The sequence below is a fragment of the Moschus berezovskii genome, chromosome 20 (assembly GCF_049115385.1).
Source record: "Moschus berezovskii isolate FMDL1 chromosome 20, NW_MosBer_1.0, whole genome shotgun sequence".
Lineage (NCBI taxonomy): Eukaryota > Metazoa > Chordata > Mammalia > Artiodactyla > Moschidae > Moschus > Moschus berezovskii.
This window is the reverse complement of record NC_142479.1, coordinates 62,346,438-62,361,022: the sequence shown is the minus strand read 5'-3', so window position 1 is coordinate 62,361,022 and position 14,585 is coordinate 62,346,438. Positions and strand designations below refer to the sequence as shown.

The 14,585-nt window shown below is 57.9% G+C and overlaps 2 protein-coding genes across 4 annotated transcripts; both read right to left on the bottom strand.

Annotated features, from left to right (window-relative positions):
• Positions 1–578: 578 nt before the first annotated feature.
• PCYT2 (phosphate cytidylyltransferase 2, ethanolamine) lies at positions 579–7,768 on the bottom strand. 2 transcript variants are annotated; one of them, XM_055408313.2, is made up of 14 exons: positions 7,589–7,768; positions 5,672–5,760; positions 4,942–5,103; positions 4,622–4,688; positions 3,902–3,986; positions 3,719–3,763; positions 3,479–3,532; positions 2,901–3,039; positions 2,565–2,647; positions 2,249–2,326; positions 2,008–2,073; positions 1,780–1,845; positions 1,413–1,501; positions 579–1,327 (listed from the first exon to the last, which is right to left on the bottom strand). In XM_055408313.2, the coding sequence occupies exons 1-14, from the start codon at positions 7,675–7,677 to the stop codon at positions 1,216–1,218; spliced, it is 1,224 nt and encodes a 407-aa protein (XP_055264288.1). In that variant the 5' UTR covers positions 7,678–7,768; the 3' UTR covers positions 579–1,215. The 2 variants fall into 2 exon arrangements, with proteins under 2 accessions (XP_055264288.1, XP_055264289.1); XM_055408314.2 differs by lacking the exon at positions 3,479–3,532 and having other exon boundaries at positions 7,589–7,767.
• Positions 7,769–8,035: 267 nt separating this feature from the next.
• Positions 8,036–14,578, bottom strand: SIRT7 (sirtuin 7). Of its 2 annotated transcripts, none has more exons than XM_055408303.2 (10): positions 14,420–14,578; positions 14,212–14,349; positions 14,034–14,138; positions 11,952–12,022; positions 11,783–11,855; positions 10,645–10,743; positions 10,337–10,573; positions 10,124–10,204; positions 9,834–9,940; positions 8,036–8,724 (listed from the first exon to the last, which is right to left on the bottom strand). In XM_055408303.2, exons 1-10 carry the CDS (start codon positions 14,570–14,572, stop codon positions 8,526–8,528), a joined length of 1,263 nt encoding a protein of 420 aa, XP_055264278.1. In that variant the 5' UTR covers positions 14,573–14,578; the 3' UTR covers positions 8,036–8,525. The 2 variants fall into 2 exon arrangements, 1 of the variants encoding a protein (XP_055264278.1); XR_016035555.1 differs by having other exon boundaries at positions 8,587–8,724; positions 10,124–10,253.
• Between the last annotated feature and the right edge of the window lie 7 nt (positions 14,579–14,585).

The following is a 14,585-nucleotide window of genomic DNA, read 5'->3' as shown; positions in this document are numbered from 1 at the left end:
CAGAAAGGACAGGTCCACCCTCCAGAAGGAGTGAATGCTGGTCTAGGACTCCCATGGGGCCAGGCCACAGGGTACTCTGGCCCCATCTGGCCCAGCAGCTGCAGGGTAGAGGCCATTCTGGAGAGAACTGGAAGAGGACTGAAAGAACATCCCAGTCCTCACTCCTGAACACCACAGAGCCATAAACCACAGCCACTGTCCCTCTCCTCCCCCAAAAAGACGTGACTGGGGTCAGCACCCTGCAGCCGCTACACCGCTCCAAGTGGGCCCTGACTTGGGTGCAGGACATCCTGAGATTCTGTGGACTTGGCCAGGGAGCAGCCTCCAATTCCTTCTTGGATCAGGGAGCTCTATGGGGACTGCAGGGTGTCAGACTCTCATTTTCCTCACGACAGACCCTGGGGCCAGACACTCTGTTGGCCCTTGCCTCTCTCCCTGTTATGTTTCTGGCCATTGTGGGAAGCGGCTGGGGAGCCTGGATATAGGGAGGTTCTTGCTGCGGCCATCCGCCTCCTTGTTGGGTGGCAGGGAGCAGGGCCAAGGTTTTCTGGTCCTGCCCTGCAGAATGGAGAGCATGATGCAGAGCCCCTCCCAGCAGGTTTATTTGGTTGCACACCAGCCAGTCAGGTACAAAACCAAGAACAGTCTCTGGGGCGGCTGGTCCAGGAAACCGGGTGCAGCGTCTGGGCACCAGGCCCTGGGGCAGAGGTTGCCCATGTGGGAGGTGGCCTGATTTGCACCCCGAGGAGGAAAGGGGACAGCCCCCTGGGTCACTGCTCCCTGAAGCCTATTTGAACTGAGGCAAGGCAGGTGGGAAGGCTGCCTGAGCTGAGCGGTGGAGGGCGTATAGGAGCTTCCCGAGGGGGCAGATGGTGAGCAGCAGCAGGGCCGGGAGGATGGAAGCTGGGTCTTCCATGGCACGCAGGATGGCACCCCTCTGGTCAAAGGTGCCCCCTGCCCATCCTGCCGGCTGGGCTGCTCCACTGTGCTGGATGTCCTCTCTGTGCAACTCAGCAGGAAGGGCAGGATGGCCTGCTGCAAGACACGTACCTTGCAAGCAGGGTGACAGGCCATGTCCTCCACACCAGCCCTTCCGCGGCTGGGTGGTTGGAGAAGAGGGCACCGCAGCTTTGCTAAAAACTGAGCCAAGCTCTCAAGGCAGGGCTGGGAGAGGGCCAGCCCCTCAGAGGGCCCCTGGCATCCTCCCACCTGTCGTCAGAAGTCACAGTCACTCTCCCTTTCGGGCTGCACTTCCTGCCGCCTCATGGCCTCCTGAAAGGCCAGCTCCTTGGCTTCCTTCTTCTGGTTCCGGGCCTCGTATTCCAGCCTGGGGACCAGATGGGGTGAGGTGTGCACCCAGAGCCAAGGCCTCAGTGCCACCCTATGCCCCAGGCACCCCAGCCAGGACTCACCTGTTCTTGATGATGCGCTGGACGATGAGGTCTGTGGTGAGGTCGTTCCCACTGTCAACCTGGCAGAAAATGCCCCTCCTTTTGGGCTCCTGGAGGCCAGAAAGAGGGGAAGGACGTGAGAGCTCTCCCCTGGGCCTCGTGGAGACTGCACTGCTGCCCTGGCTCCGACGGTCTCCCCCACCCTCATCCTGGTGGGCGTGATGACTCGCACTCAGTCCCTGCCTCCTTAGACCGTGAGGCCACCAGCAAGGCAGCTGTTACCTAGTCCATTTCCCAGACAATCAAGGTGAGGCACAGGGGCATCAGGTGGCTGGGAAGCACCAGACAGTGGCCACCTCGTGTCCACTGAGGGCCCTGTAGGACCCACCTCGTATGGGTCAGAGCCATCCTTGTCAGGCACGATTTCCGTCTTCCCGTGACACACCAGGTCCACCTGGGGAGGAGGCAGGGGTCAGGAAGCCCTCCCAGCATCACCTATGTGGTACCCTGTTCCCCGAGTGCCTCCCCAGGGAGGCCGGCAGGGCTCAGAGCACTGGCCTGGCCCCCGCGGCCCGGGTCCTCCCCGGAAACCTCCCACCAGGAGCCCCACCCTCACCTTGAAGTGGTCCAGGAGCTCTGCTGTGACCGAGTACGGGGCCCCAATCACCACTTCAGACACGTACTGGATGGACAAGCACAGCTGGTTAACTAGGACTTGCCAGGCAGCAGGGTAGGGGCGGAGAGGGAGCATGGTGGAGCCCCAGACTCATACCCCTGGGAGGCTGCCGGGGGGTGGTGATGGGGAGGAGCAGCTCCAGCCTGGGAGACAGGCTGCTGGTCTGCGCGCCGGCACTCACCCGGCAGGCCAGCACACTCAGGGTCCGCTCATGTAGGTTCATGATGGGGTAGTTCTTCCCCTTGTAGTGGTTGACCTCCTAGAGCCAGAGCAAGGCTGAGTCAGTTGGCAACCTCGGGACTGGTGTGTGTTTGTGCGTGTGAGGCTGTGCTCCCTCCCAACAATCCCTCGGGGACATCTGCCAGTATGGGGAGGCCCTCCCTGGGTTTCTCCCTGGGCAGAGGCCCAAGCTCGCCACCTCTTCCTCACTTGTGCCCAGCCCCATCCCTAGGAGCCCTTCCAGAGTCCCCACACTATCAGATGCCCCGGGGTGAGACCTGGTCAAAATGCAAGCCAGCGATGACGTAGGGCCTCTCCGCCAGGCCATATACCTTCTCCAGGAAATCCACATGCCCAATGTCTGCACCCAGTTAAGGAGCAAAGAATCAACACAGGCCAGCTGTCCATAGGAGCAGGAGCTCAGTGAGGTCCCCTCCCACCCGCCTGCTCACGCCTCTCCCTGCTAACAGCTGTGTCCCTGCACCCCACCCCAGTTCAGGGTCCTCGAAGAGTCAGGGAGGCCCCTTGAACCCCTGGGGCCCACTGGGGAAGATGTGGAGGAGCAGACAGAAGGCCTGGGGCAGGGACAAACCCCACCCAATCCCAGAGGATACGGAACAGGTCAAAGGCGCCAGCCACATAGATGACCGTCTCCCCAGGCTGGGGCTCCTTTCCCGAAGCAAACTGGATGATTTTCTGGGATGTCTGAAGAAACTGGGACACCCCTGTCCAGGGGTTCCGCCCCCCGGGGCCCTGCAAGCCGAGAACAGTCTGGTCAGTGATGGAAGCCTTGCAGGCATGTCCTTTGCCTGTGACCACCCTTGGGCCTGCCCACACCCGCCTGTCCGTCTGCTTTGGGAGGCACAGATGTGGGGTGGAGGGAGCAGGTACAGGGGCGACGGGCCAGGACTCTGAACCCCTAGCCGCTGCCGGCCACTCGCTTGTTCACTCTGCTGTTGCTCCCAGGCAGGCATTTCAGGCAGGGATGCTGAGGGCCGACTGGCATTGCCTGGTCCACACCGAGACCCGGGCAGGCGGGGCGCCTGTGGCTGGCGGGACCGGGGTCCTGCCCTGCGGCCACAGCAGGCACTGCAGCCAACAGCACCTTGGCTCGGCAATGGGCCCGCCAGGAAGAGGCCAGTGGACACAGCCCTCGTGGGGACCTGGCACCCTGAGGCCACCGTCTGGTCACCTGGGAGGAGCCTTCTGAGCAAAGTGTCTCCCCGGCGGGTGTCGGGTGAGGGGGCTACAGAAGGAGAGAGGACCAGGCCACCTGGTTAGAGAACCCTTATTCACACAGTGGCCACTGGGACTGGCCAGCCAGCAAGATTGGTGGTCAGTACCCAGAAAGCAGGGAGCAGGGTATACAGCGAGACCCCCTTTCCTCAGGTGTGGCCTGGGGGTCAGGCAGTGGCCCAGACAGTACGCTTACCTTGCCAAAGCTGTCTGCATACTCCCGGTACTCGGAGGACATCTCCTGCACAGAAGGGTATGGGGGTGAGAGGCCTGGCCCTCCAGATGCAGCCAACCCCAGAACCCCAAAGCTTGCTGTTCCAGTGCCCTCTGAGGGGCAAGAGTAGGGCAGGCGATCTCTCCCTCCCAGTCCCGCACTCACCTGGCTGCTGTGATGGGCCTTGGTCACCAGCAGCATGCGGCCAACGAGGTCTGTGGTGGACACCCCCTGGGTGCGCTTGCATTCTCTGGGGACAGAGGTGGGATTGGGTCTCTCATCCTGGGACACATGTACAAGGCTGCCTCCTAAAGGCATCTAAGTTGCCCCACCCAAGGGTAAGGGCAACTTTGCTTGTACCGTTGTCCAGTCCCTGGCGGCCTTGCTGTGCACAGACCATGCACTTCCCCGCTATTCTTGGCCAGGACAGAAAATCAAGACCCAGAGAGCGGAGGGACCACATGACTGGACAGAAGAACAGGATTATCAAGCCTCAAGTTCGCAGACCATTCGAGGGGGTGGCTCTGATCCTGTTCAGCCTGCTGATGCCCAGGTCCTGCCTCACCACACACTCTGCCAAGGGAATCTCAGGCCTTACTGCCCAATTCGAGCTGCTGGCCGTGTGGCCTTTTCAAGAGTTGCTCAGATAAAAGCGAGCTCCCCAGTCGAATCCCACGTCTCCACTGCTCTGCAACCACCTGGGGCCAAGCAGCTCCCGTACTGGGTGACCCAGGTGCATGGCGCCCCCAGTCATCGCACCACACCCGCACAAGTCACAGGAAGCACAAGCTGTGGCCCGGACACTGCCCTCACGAGCAAAGGCGCTCGAGGGGCCCCAGGAAACCCACTCCTCTAAAAGTGGGCCAACTGGCAGCTAAAGCTTACCTGTACCTTCCGGCCTGCTTCACTTCCTCGTAGGTGTCCCGGCCGTCAACAGTCAGCGTGATGTCATCTAAGGTGTGACATGCACATAAGAACATGGAATTTAATCCAAAGCCACGAAGACCTCCAGGCCCATACCTTCACTCCAGGCCTGCCCTGGTGTGTGTACACTCCTTTCTGGGGAAGGACTCAAAACTTCCTCAGACCCTCAAAGGGATCCATGCTCCCCCAAGTGTGAGGAGGCCAGCACCTCCAGACACCCCCCGGTCAGGTCCTGAGCTGCCCGAGTCCCCAGCCCCTGGGATTAAGTCCCGTCCACTCACTGCCGTGGACACAGAAGTCACAGTTGTACTTGTCCAGAGTCTCCAGTGTGGTGACATAGGGGGCTGCCGGCACCACCTCGTCCACCCACTTGATGGCCTGCACCATCTTGTACCTCTCCTCTTGCGTGAACACCGGGGGCCCCTTATGCTTGGCGATCTCCTCTAGGGAGAGAGAAGAGGGCAAAGGACAAGGTGGGTGACTCCTGGAGGGCTGGCCACAGGCTTGCCAGCCCCTCCTCAGAAGTCCCTTCCCAGCACTGAGCAGGGTGTGCAGCCACACAAAGGCTTGTGGAGGGAGGCTGTCTCTGACCGGGCCCTCAGCCCATGAAGTACCAAGCCCATGAAGTCCTGTGAGCTGGTACAGGCGCTAAGGATGTATCTGCTGGGAACTGCACGCCACCCCCCGCCTCAGTCGACTAGAGTTCCAGGTACAGTCCGGGTTCGCTTTGATAGCTGGGTACTCTGTACTCAAAGGCCTTGAGAATCAGAAAGCATGTAGGAAGTGGGTGGCATACCCAGATGGACCCACTGGACACCCCCTACACCCAAGCTCATGACAGGGTACAAGATGGGAAAACTGTGGGCGGCCTGGCCTCGGCTGGGGTTAGGGGGGTGAGCTTGCAGAGCCGTGCTAATGGGGAGGATGGTCTAGGCCCGGCCCTACCCTCCACGGGGACCTGTGGGGTCTGTCACAGGCACGGGGTGGGGGGGCGTGCGCAGCCCGGCTTACCATCAGTGTGCACACCCACGATGAGGCGGTCACCCATGGCCCGGGCCTGGCGCAGCTGGTTGGAGTGGCCATAATGTACCATGTCGTAGCTGTGGAGAGCGCAGGGCTGTCATCCCGTGTTGGGGATGCAGCCTTGTTCCTCTGCAGTGTCATCAGGAAGCCCGCCAAAAAGCCACCATGGGAACTGCCCCCAGGGTCCCGGTTGAGCTTTCTGAGAGAGGGGTGTTCAGTTTTCCTTATCACCAGTCTCTGGGCACAGGGTCAGACTGAGCAAGCATGGCTGTGCCCAGGGACAGGTCTGGGGACCCTGAGGGCTGGTGAGGACACAGAAAGTCCCTGCTCCCCACACCTGGAACAGTGCTCTGCCCTTAGCTCCCATGGGCAGTCCCTTTAAAGTGTAGTATAAACTGGTGATAATTCAAGCGTACAGTGGACTCTGTACTACCCTGAGACAGCCACGCAGTCCCTGGAGCCAACACATAACAAAGTCTAACCAATGACCAAGGGCAATTGCTGGCTTTAAAAGTCCTGCCTGCTCCTCATGGCCTCTGGAAACAGTGAAGCTTTGCTCTCTGGAACCAACAACCATCTCCCTGTCACCTGGGGTTCTAGAGCTTTCACCCTCAAATTCAGGTCTGGGTTAAGACAGAACTCTCAGATGAAGGCCGCACATAGCACCACAGCTCCACTCAAGTTGTCATGTGTGTGGGGAGACCCCCACTTCTCGGTGGGCTCAGGGGTGAACTCTCATGCTTGCTCTGCTTCCTCCCAGCCTTGTACTGCCTTCTGAGTAGGTGGAGCTGTCCCTGCTTCTCCAGGTGACCAAGGCCACCAGGTGTACAGAACCATTCTACTCAACACCACCTGCTAACACCACCACAGCACACCGGGCCCCAGCAGACGAGCCTGTGGGGCACAGTATTCCGGTCCTGGGCTAAGGGAAGAGGCGAGTCTAAATTCAGGAGCCTGGCTGGCCCTTGTGCCCACCAGACAGACTGGGCAGAAGGAGGGGTGCATAGCACGTAATTCAGGGTAGTCCTGGGTCCAGGCCCTACCCCAGTCACTGTGGCCTGCTGGGGATGGGGCCAGACCTGGCCAGGGCCAAGGTCAGAGTCCACAGACACGAAGCCACACCCCCTCCCCAAGGTGACTCAGGTGCAGGCACAGAAGTATGGCAGCCCCGCATGCTGACTGCTGAAGCCCTGCGCTTGCTTTCTCTGCTTTCATCAAATAAAGGTCTGAGGCAGTATTCAAGGTGGCAAGTTACCACTAGACATTCACTTTCTTCTTGTCCCCCGGCAGCCTCAAACTTATCTTAACACCACCACTCCAATTATCTGGCTTGCCAAAAAGAGAGAACAGTTGTGCACTGTAACTCTCCTCGGATGGATCCAGGAGCCTGAGGGCTTCACTAGGGTCTTAACACGGATTGGCCAATGCCTGCACTGGCACTTGCCCAGACACCCAGGAGAATCTTCCACGTTTTGTCCTGGGCAAGCTGGGGACTGGACAGGGAGAACTCTGGGAAGGCATTTTGGGTGCACGGCTCCCTCGGAGGAAGATTTCCTAAGGCTCTGAAATGATTAAAGTCACCAAGGTTAGACCCGCAACTCTGGCCACTATTGTGCACAAATCAGGCAGGTGGGACCGCCTGGCTGGGTCTCTGGCTTAAAGGCAAACGTGGGCAAAGGAGCACCCAGATAAAGCGCTCATGTAAGGATCCGCAGAAAGCCTCCAGCGACCCTCAGCCGCGCTGCCCGCGTCAACTCGGGTCCATGGCTTCTTTCTCAGCCTGTGACTCCTTTCGCCCGCCGCCCCGAGCTCGCCGGCGGCCCGATTCCGGCGAAAGCGGCCACAGCGGTCACCGCGGCCGCGGCCGCGCCCCTGCCCCCGCCCTGCGTCCCCCGCCGCGCTCACCAGCCGTCGCACCACACCCGCACGGCGCGCCTGGCCCTCGGGCCCGGCCGTTTGGCGCCGCCCGCCTCCCCGTGCCCGTTCCGGATCATGGCCCGGTGGCGGCGGCCAGACACTGCCCCGCCGGCTCCCGACTGCGAGCCGCCGCAGCCCGCGCACGCACGCGCCGTCACGCGGGCCTCACCCGCCTCGCGCGGCCAATGGCGAACGTCGCCCCGCCCCCCGCGCGGAGCCCCTCCCTCTCACCACACACGCGGCCAATGGGGAATCCCGCTCGAGCCGGGTTCCTCCCCTCCACTCCGGGCCAATGACCTGTGTCCAGGATCTCTGAGCGCCCACCTGGCAGAGGGGCGGGGCAGGACAACATGGGGCACACCCGCCCCTTCAGGAGTCTGGGCAGGCGCCGGCTCCCACCCACCGCTTCAGGAAGGTAGTCGTTGACACGGGGAAGACAGTGCAGAGATGTTTAATAACAATAAAAAGGTCTGCTGAGAGCCAAGGCTCAAAAATCACCCCTTTGCAGCATACTCAATACAGAAAAAGGCTTCTATAAACTTAACGTTTTCAGTAAGAAGTAGTAGAAATTGGGTTGAGGCCCCTGAGACTGGCCTGGTGAATGAGGTAAGGCAGCCTTGTGCTTCCTCTTAGCTGGCCAGGTGTGAAATAACCGGAGTTCTGTTCTCACAGAGGGTGTGACTGCCACCTCTTTAGGAAGAGGCCGCTTGAGTGAGGCCTCTTCCATCATTAGGCCCATGCAGGGGGCAACCACAGCAGTGCAAGGGGGCTTCCCACGAGGACAAATGGCTAAACATGTCAGGGTGAAAATGTCACCCTCAGGTTTTCTCAGGGGACAGTCCTGGCATTAATGGTGCCACTTGCCCCTGAACAAGAGTCCCAGCCATTTTCAAAGTGCCATCATTGTCCTTGGTCAAGCACCAGGTTACGTTACTTTCTTCCTTTTTGTGCGTTTGGTGCAGCCCCTGCCAAACCAGCCACCCAGGATGGGGGCTGAGTTAAGTGGTGCACCCCGGTCCCCAGGCCCAGGTTCCTCTCGGCTTCTGCACAGTGACTTGCGACTGTGGCTGCCTTCTTCACCAGCACGCAGGGGAGTCGCCAGGGAGAAGATGGGGTCCTGCCACCTACAGAAAGGGAAAGCTGGGTCAGGTGTGCCAGGGAGCCCCTCGCAATCACAACCCGCCCCAGGACGGGAAAGCTGACTGAGGTTACCCTGCATCCCTCCCGTGTCTTAATTGTGGCTGGGCTGTGCTCAGTGGTAGCTCCAGAACATGTGAGAGGGGTAAGTTCCCCGAATAACTCAAAGGCCAGGGTCCAGACTAGCCTGGCCTCTGCAGAACTCACTCCTCGTTGGTGATTGAAGGGGCTGTGCACACAGGGGGTGGGGAGGCACTAGCCCCGGGAAGGATGAGTCACTAGTCAACCCTGGGCCCCACCTTTCACTCATACGGCCAGGGACAGGCAGATCAGACCCTCTTCCCCTTCCCAGACGGCAGGATTTGACAGGAGGAAAGCTGACTAGGGAGGCGCGGCCTAAACACTACACCGTGACGAGATCATGTGTCTGAGATGTAGAACCACATATTATAAACTTAAGATACAGATAAGCACTGATAAAGAAAATGAGCTAAGTTAATGTGAAAAAAAAAAGTACAGTACACAATAGGCCCACATTACAGAACACCACAAACATAACATACAAGAATTGCCAGGCCCAGAAGGTGAAGGGATCCTTAATTCTTGAACCCTTTGATTAAAAGAAGTTATTGATTTCCCCTATAAGACCCTGAAAATTCACAGAGAAAGAAAGTGTAAACTTTTTACTCAATACACACACCACGTCTAAATTATCACAAATTCTGTATCAAGGCACAATTTGTTTAAGCTTCCCCAAAGTATTCCAGTTCCCCAAGCCAAGTGCACCCAGATCCTGAAGAGCAGAGTTGCTGAGAGCACATCCCTTCAAGGCACCTTCCCGTCCAGGCTGCCTGAGGGGAAGGGGGGACATCCAGGCATACCCTGGCAGATTCCCTCTCCCCGCAGGAATCACACCAGCCAGGACATCTCAGCCAATGCTGGGGCTGGGCCCTGCAGAGGCCACCACGCCACAGTCACGCCTCAGATGCCAGCTGCCACACCTCAGAGCTTTCTCTATGCTCAGCTCACAGAAGACGACAGACACAGCCCATCCACACAGGGGCAGGGAAGTGGGGGACGTGCCTGTACCCCTCACCTGCTATAGCAGGGGATCTCCAGGCCCAGCTCATCCATGAGGAGCTGCATGACGTCATCACACTTGCCGTGCAGCTTCAGGGCAGCCCAGTCATCCTTCGGGGTCCACTGGGGACAGGAGAAGGTGAGTGAGGACAGCACCTCACTCCTTCCCAACAGCCTGCTGGACTTGGACCCTGCTCAGCCAGACCTCCAAGGTGCATGACTGTGGGACACAGATGTCCCAGGGATGGCTGGCTCTCCTGTTCTAAGGCGCAGGTCTGAGGAGGCGGCTCTGAGCACCTGAGTTACCTGCAAGTTCACAATGTAGAGCTTGGGCCGCCGGCTGGGGGGCTTGGTCATACACCAGAGGTGCGGATACTTCTTTAGAACCTGTGGGAATGGACAGATGGACAGACCACACACACCCCAGAGAAGGAGGCTACAGGGAGATGGGGTCTAAGGTTGAACTGACCAGATGCAGGCAGGTTCACCCCGTTCCCATCCACGGTGCTATTTGCATACCTTTAAGCTGGAGCCTAAACACAGGATTGTGTCTGCTTTGCTGGCAGCCTGGGTGGCTGCCTCCCAATTCAGAGGCTGCCCTAGCGTCCCCCTCTCCCCAAAGTGCACGATGGTGTCCCTGAGTTGGCCTCCACACTTGTGGCAGGTGCGGCCGGTCTGGTGCCGGTGCAGGGCAGTGCGCTCCGTCACATCAAACACCCGCACATACTCCCGATTGGGAATGCAGGCCGTGCACACCTGAGGAGAGTAGGGTCCGTGAGTGGGAGCCACTGGCCTGCCCAGGCCCGAGTCCCGGAGGGATCGCTCACTTCAATGTACATGTTCCCGTGGAGCTCCGACATGGCTGAGCGAGGTAGCCCGCTTCGCAGGTGGAGCCCATCGCAGTTCTGAGACACCACATGCTGCACCTGGAGGGGCAACAGCGACGGTCAGCAGGGAAGTAGGGGGCGGCACTCAGGTGTGGAAGCATACCAAACCCTGCCGGTCCCAGAGCCCCCAGCCCAGCAGAAACTACAACGTTGCACAAAGCACCCAAGGCAAACCCAGAGCAGCAGGCTGGTCCCAGCAGGACCCAGGAGGCTCTGATGAGGAGGGCACCAGGCCCACCCCCAACAACTCAGAAGCACTAGGAGCCCCCAGGAGGGCAAATGTTTGCACCACCTCCTCTTGGCTGAAAAGGGGCTCGGGACCCAAAGTGATGCTTTAGGTCCTTGAAGCCCTAGAGGTTTGACCCCTCTCCCACTGGGCAACAGGTGCTTAGAGGAGGATCTCCAGAGACTTCTTACTAGTTTGCCCTGTTATCTAGGTGGTTCCTGAGGTCTGTGGAAAAATGCAAGAGAAACACGAGGGGAAGGGGCTATCCTCGTGAGCTCTGGGCCTAGGTGGACTCTCTGTGAGATGATTCAGCAAAGAGTCTGCCCTCTACTCTTGGAGTGGAAACACAGGAGGAATAGATGGCAGCTCAAACCAGAATCTAAACTGCTTGGTGGGTGCTCATCAGGGGTACCACTGGCTGATAGAGGTACTATGCAACTGTCACCTGGGCACCAAGGTGGCCCTCTGGGTCCTAGTCATGGACCCAGTGAGTACAATCAGCCCTCTATATCCGAGGGTTCTACATCCGCAGATTCAACCTAGCAAAGATCAAAAATATCCAGGATGGAGATAATATTCGGAGGAAAGAAATCCATAAAATTCCAAGAAGTAAAACTTGAATTGGCCATATACTAGCAAGAATCTGCATAGTATTTACACCAGTTTAAATAGCACTGATATTATATTAGGTTTTATAAGTAACTCATAGATGATTTACAGTATAGGAAAGGATGCACAAGTTACACACAAACATTACATCCTTTTTATACAAGGGACTTGAGCATCTGCAGACTTTGTTATCTAAGGGGGATACTGAAGGATGGCTGGACACTAGCCACCATGGGCTCTTACCAGCTTCTGCTCATGTAAGCGGGCGATGCTCATGTGGGTGAGTGTTGGCTCAGCCTCACTCAGGTCAGCAGCACTGCCAGGTGGAAGGGAAGCAAAGGTGAGGGGAGTTGCAAGGACAGGTACATGTGCCCCGTTCAATCCGGTAGGAATGCTGTGCTAGGTTGCTCACCTAACACTTCTTCCTTTCTGAAGCAGTGTCCACACTCCATTAGGGCCCCGGTAATCTGGGATAGAGGCTGCCTGCAGGTTCAGAAAGGAGATAAGCCCAGTGAAAAGATCACTGGAGGCACTGATAGAATTCCCAAGAAATTCTCTCAGGACTTCCCAGGCTGGCCCTCAAAAACTGGTCAATTCGTTCCACAGGCTGAGCATTTCCTAGTCTAACATCCACCCAGATGGAGTGCACCCCTAGTGGCTTTTCCGCTCCACTAGGACCCCTGCCCCAACCTGTTCCAGCTCATCCTTCTAAGCTCCAAGGAGCCTTGTCCATGCTGGGAGCCTCTTTACCATGTAGTCCAGCCTGGGCGCTGTGGACAGGTCTGTCCTCATACTGAGGGGGAAGACCGATCAGGCTCATCAGTGTGTCCCCAGGGTCTAGCCAGTACTCAAGGTTTAGCAAACAGTGAACCCATAAGTGGAACACTCCACCCTCCAAGCTCTCACATCCTGATGCTCTCACATCCTGACCCTGATCTTGGCCTACCTTCACAAAGGCCAACCTCTTCAGACAAGATAAACGTTACTGAATTGCCCAAGTTCCCAATCCACTGAAACAGAGCTACCCCGAGAAAAGAAAACAGAGTGTGCCAGGATCAAGGTATCCTGTGCTTCCCCAGGCTGTGAGTGACCTCCCTTGTGGGGAGCCCTGTCTCTTCTCAGGTGCTTAAGTTCAGAAAAATGCCCACCCTGACCAGTAATTCTTATGCACATGGAAAATGGGAACCTCAAGCAGTAACACTCAGAGAAAATTAATGAACAGCATGTGGTTTTAGTAGCTGCTTACAATTCTTTAAAAAGTGATGTCACTGCTTTCACATAATCACATAATAGGAGTTCACATGTGCCAGGGTTCCAGGTGTTGGTAAGTTAAAGCAGTTAACATACCTTACACATTCTCGCTATTGGGCCTCTTCAGTCACCCCTGCACAGAGTGTCTTACTTCACAAGTGCCTGTAAAATCTTACCCACCCTTCAAGGTCCAGACTCAATGCCATGCCACCTCCCACGGAAAATCAATCAGATGGGTTTCCCAGCTGAAACCAGAGGGTGTATTTGGATTTCCATTCTAAGGGCCTAGCACAGCCAGCTTCACGTTAGTCATTTGCTTATACGGCTTACTATCATCACGTATGGATTCTTGATGGAAATCCTTGCTTATTCATCTCTGCTGGGCCTACATGCAGGTCACACTTAACTTTCACCCAGCAATTAAAGCACGTGCTATCCACACTTTCCAAGCTAGTCACATTCGACTGCCCAGGTAGCTTCTCTATAAAACTTACCAAAAGCCACAGCATTTCCCTTCCTTACTGCTGCTGCTGCTAAGTCACTTCAGTCGTGTTCGACTCTGTGTGACCCCATAGACGGCAGCCCACCAGACTACCCCATCCCTGGGATTCTCCAGGCAAGAACACTGGAGTGGGTTGCCATTTCCTTCTCCAGTGTGTCAAAAGTGAAGTTGCTCAGTCGTGTCCGACCCTTAGCGACCCCACGGACTGCAGCCTACCAGGCTCCTCCATCCATGGGATTTTCTAGGCAAGAGTACTGGAGTGGCTTGCCATTGCCTTCTCCCCTTCCTTACTAGTGCACGCTAATACGTACTGCTTTGTATTCTACTTACCTTACTTCAACCTTCAGAATGAACGGGGAATGAGAGGTAGTTCGGGGCTTAGCTCTGTCCACATAACCTTCGGACAAGCACCAAACTATCAAGTCCTGTTTTTATCATTCTTCCTTTCCTGTCTCTAACCGGGTATAACGCAAACTTCAAATATTTAAAAACGTCTATCTACTTAACAAAGCTCCAAATGGAGTCATTTCGAGTTTCTCTAAAAAAGTAAAGACGCTCAGGAGGTGCTTTTACAGTAGGCTTTTGCAAGTCAGTAACATTGCTTAACAGAATACTGTGCTCAGTGCCGGAGTCAGACACCCAGAAGGGGGCGCCCCTCGTCTGCCCAAGCTCCAGCAGTCCGTGTTTCCCAGGAACTGGGAGCCGATCAAGGGCGCAGTCGTCCCCGCCTCGGGTCCCTACCGTGCTGATCCCCGCGCCCGTGTAGACGACCAGGTATTTGGCATTGCGGACAGCGCTGGCCAGCTCCCGGACTTTCCTCTGCAGCTCCTCCGGGTCGTCGCACACCTGCCAAGATACCGAGGCCGGTCGTGAGCCGGCCCCGGCTCGCCCGCCCAGCCCGCCCGCGCCCGAGACTCGCCTCCTCCTGCCGCCGCTTCAGGCCCTCGCGCCGCCTGCTCCGGCCCTGCAGCTCGGTCACCAGGTCCTCGCTCTCGGCCAGGAGCCGACCCTCCTCGGCGCTGCGCTCGGTCGCCGCCTTCCTGAGGATGCGCGACACCTGCAGGCGCGGGGCGGGCGGTGAGAGCGGCGCGGGCTGGGAACGCGGCGCGGGGCGGGCGGCGGCGTACCTGGCGGAGGCGCTCTCTCTGTTGCTCCTCTCGCAACCTCCGGACCCGTTCCGCTGCCTTGCGCTCGGACCGGCTCAGACCCCCGGCAGCCATCACTCCTGTGGAGACTCGCGCTTCCGCTTCCGCCTCCCGGCAGGCCACGCACCAGCACATGCGCGCAAGACCC

Bases quoted from the DNA above. Each gene is read 5' to 3' on its own strand.
- PCYT2 (XM_055408313.2), bottom strand. From the start codon at position 7,677: ATGATCCGGAACGGGCACGGGGAGGCGGGCGGCGCCAAACGGCCGGGC. The intron at 2,327-2,564 runs GTCTCACCCCGG...CTCTGGCTCTAG, and splicing joins CTGGCTTGCATTTTGACCAG to GAGGTCAACCACTACAAGGG. The intron at 1,502-1,779 runs GTGGGTCCTACA...TCTGGCCTCCAG, and splicing joins ATGGCTCTGACCCATACGAG to GAGCCCAAAAGGAGGGGCAT.
- SIRT7 (XM_055408303.2), bottom strand. From the start codon at position 14,572: ATGTGCTGGTGCGTGGCCTGCCGGGAGGCGGAAGCGGAAGCGCGAGTC. The intron at 14,350-14,419 runs GTACGCCGCCGC...CCGCGCCTGCAG, and splicing joins AGAGAGAGCGCCTCCGCCAG to GTGTCGCGCATCCTCAGGAA. The intron at 11,856-11,951 runs GTGAGCAACCTA...TCCACCTGGCAG, and splicing joins CAGAAAGGAAGAAGTGTTAG to TGCTGCTGACCTGAGTGAGG.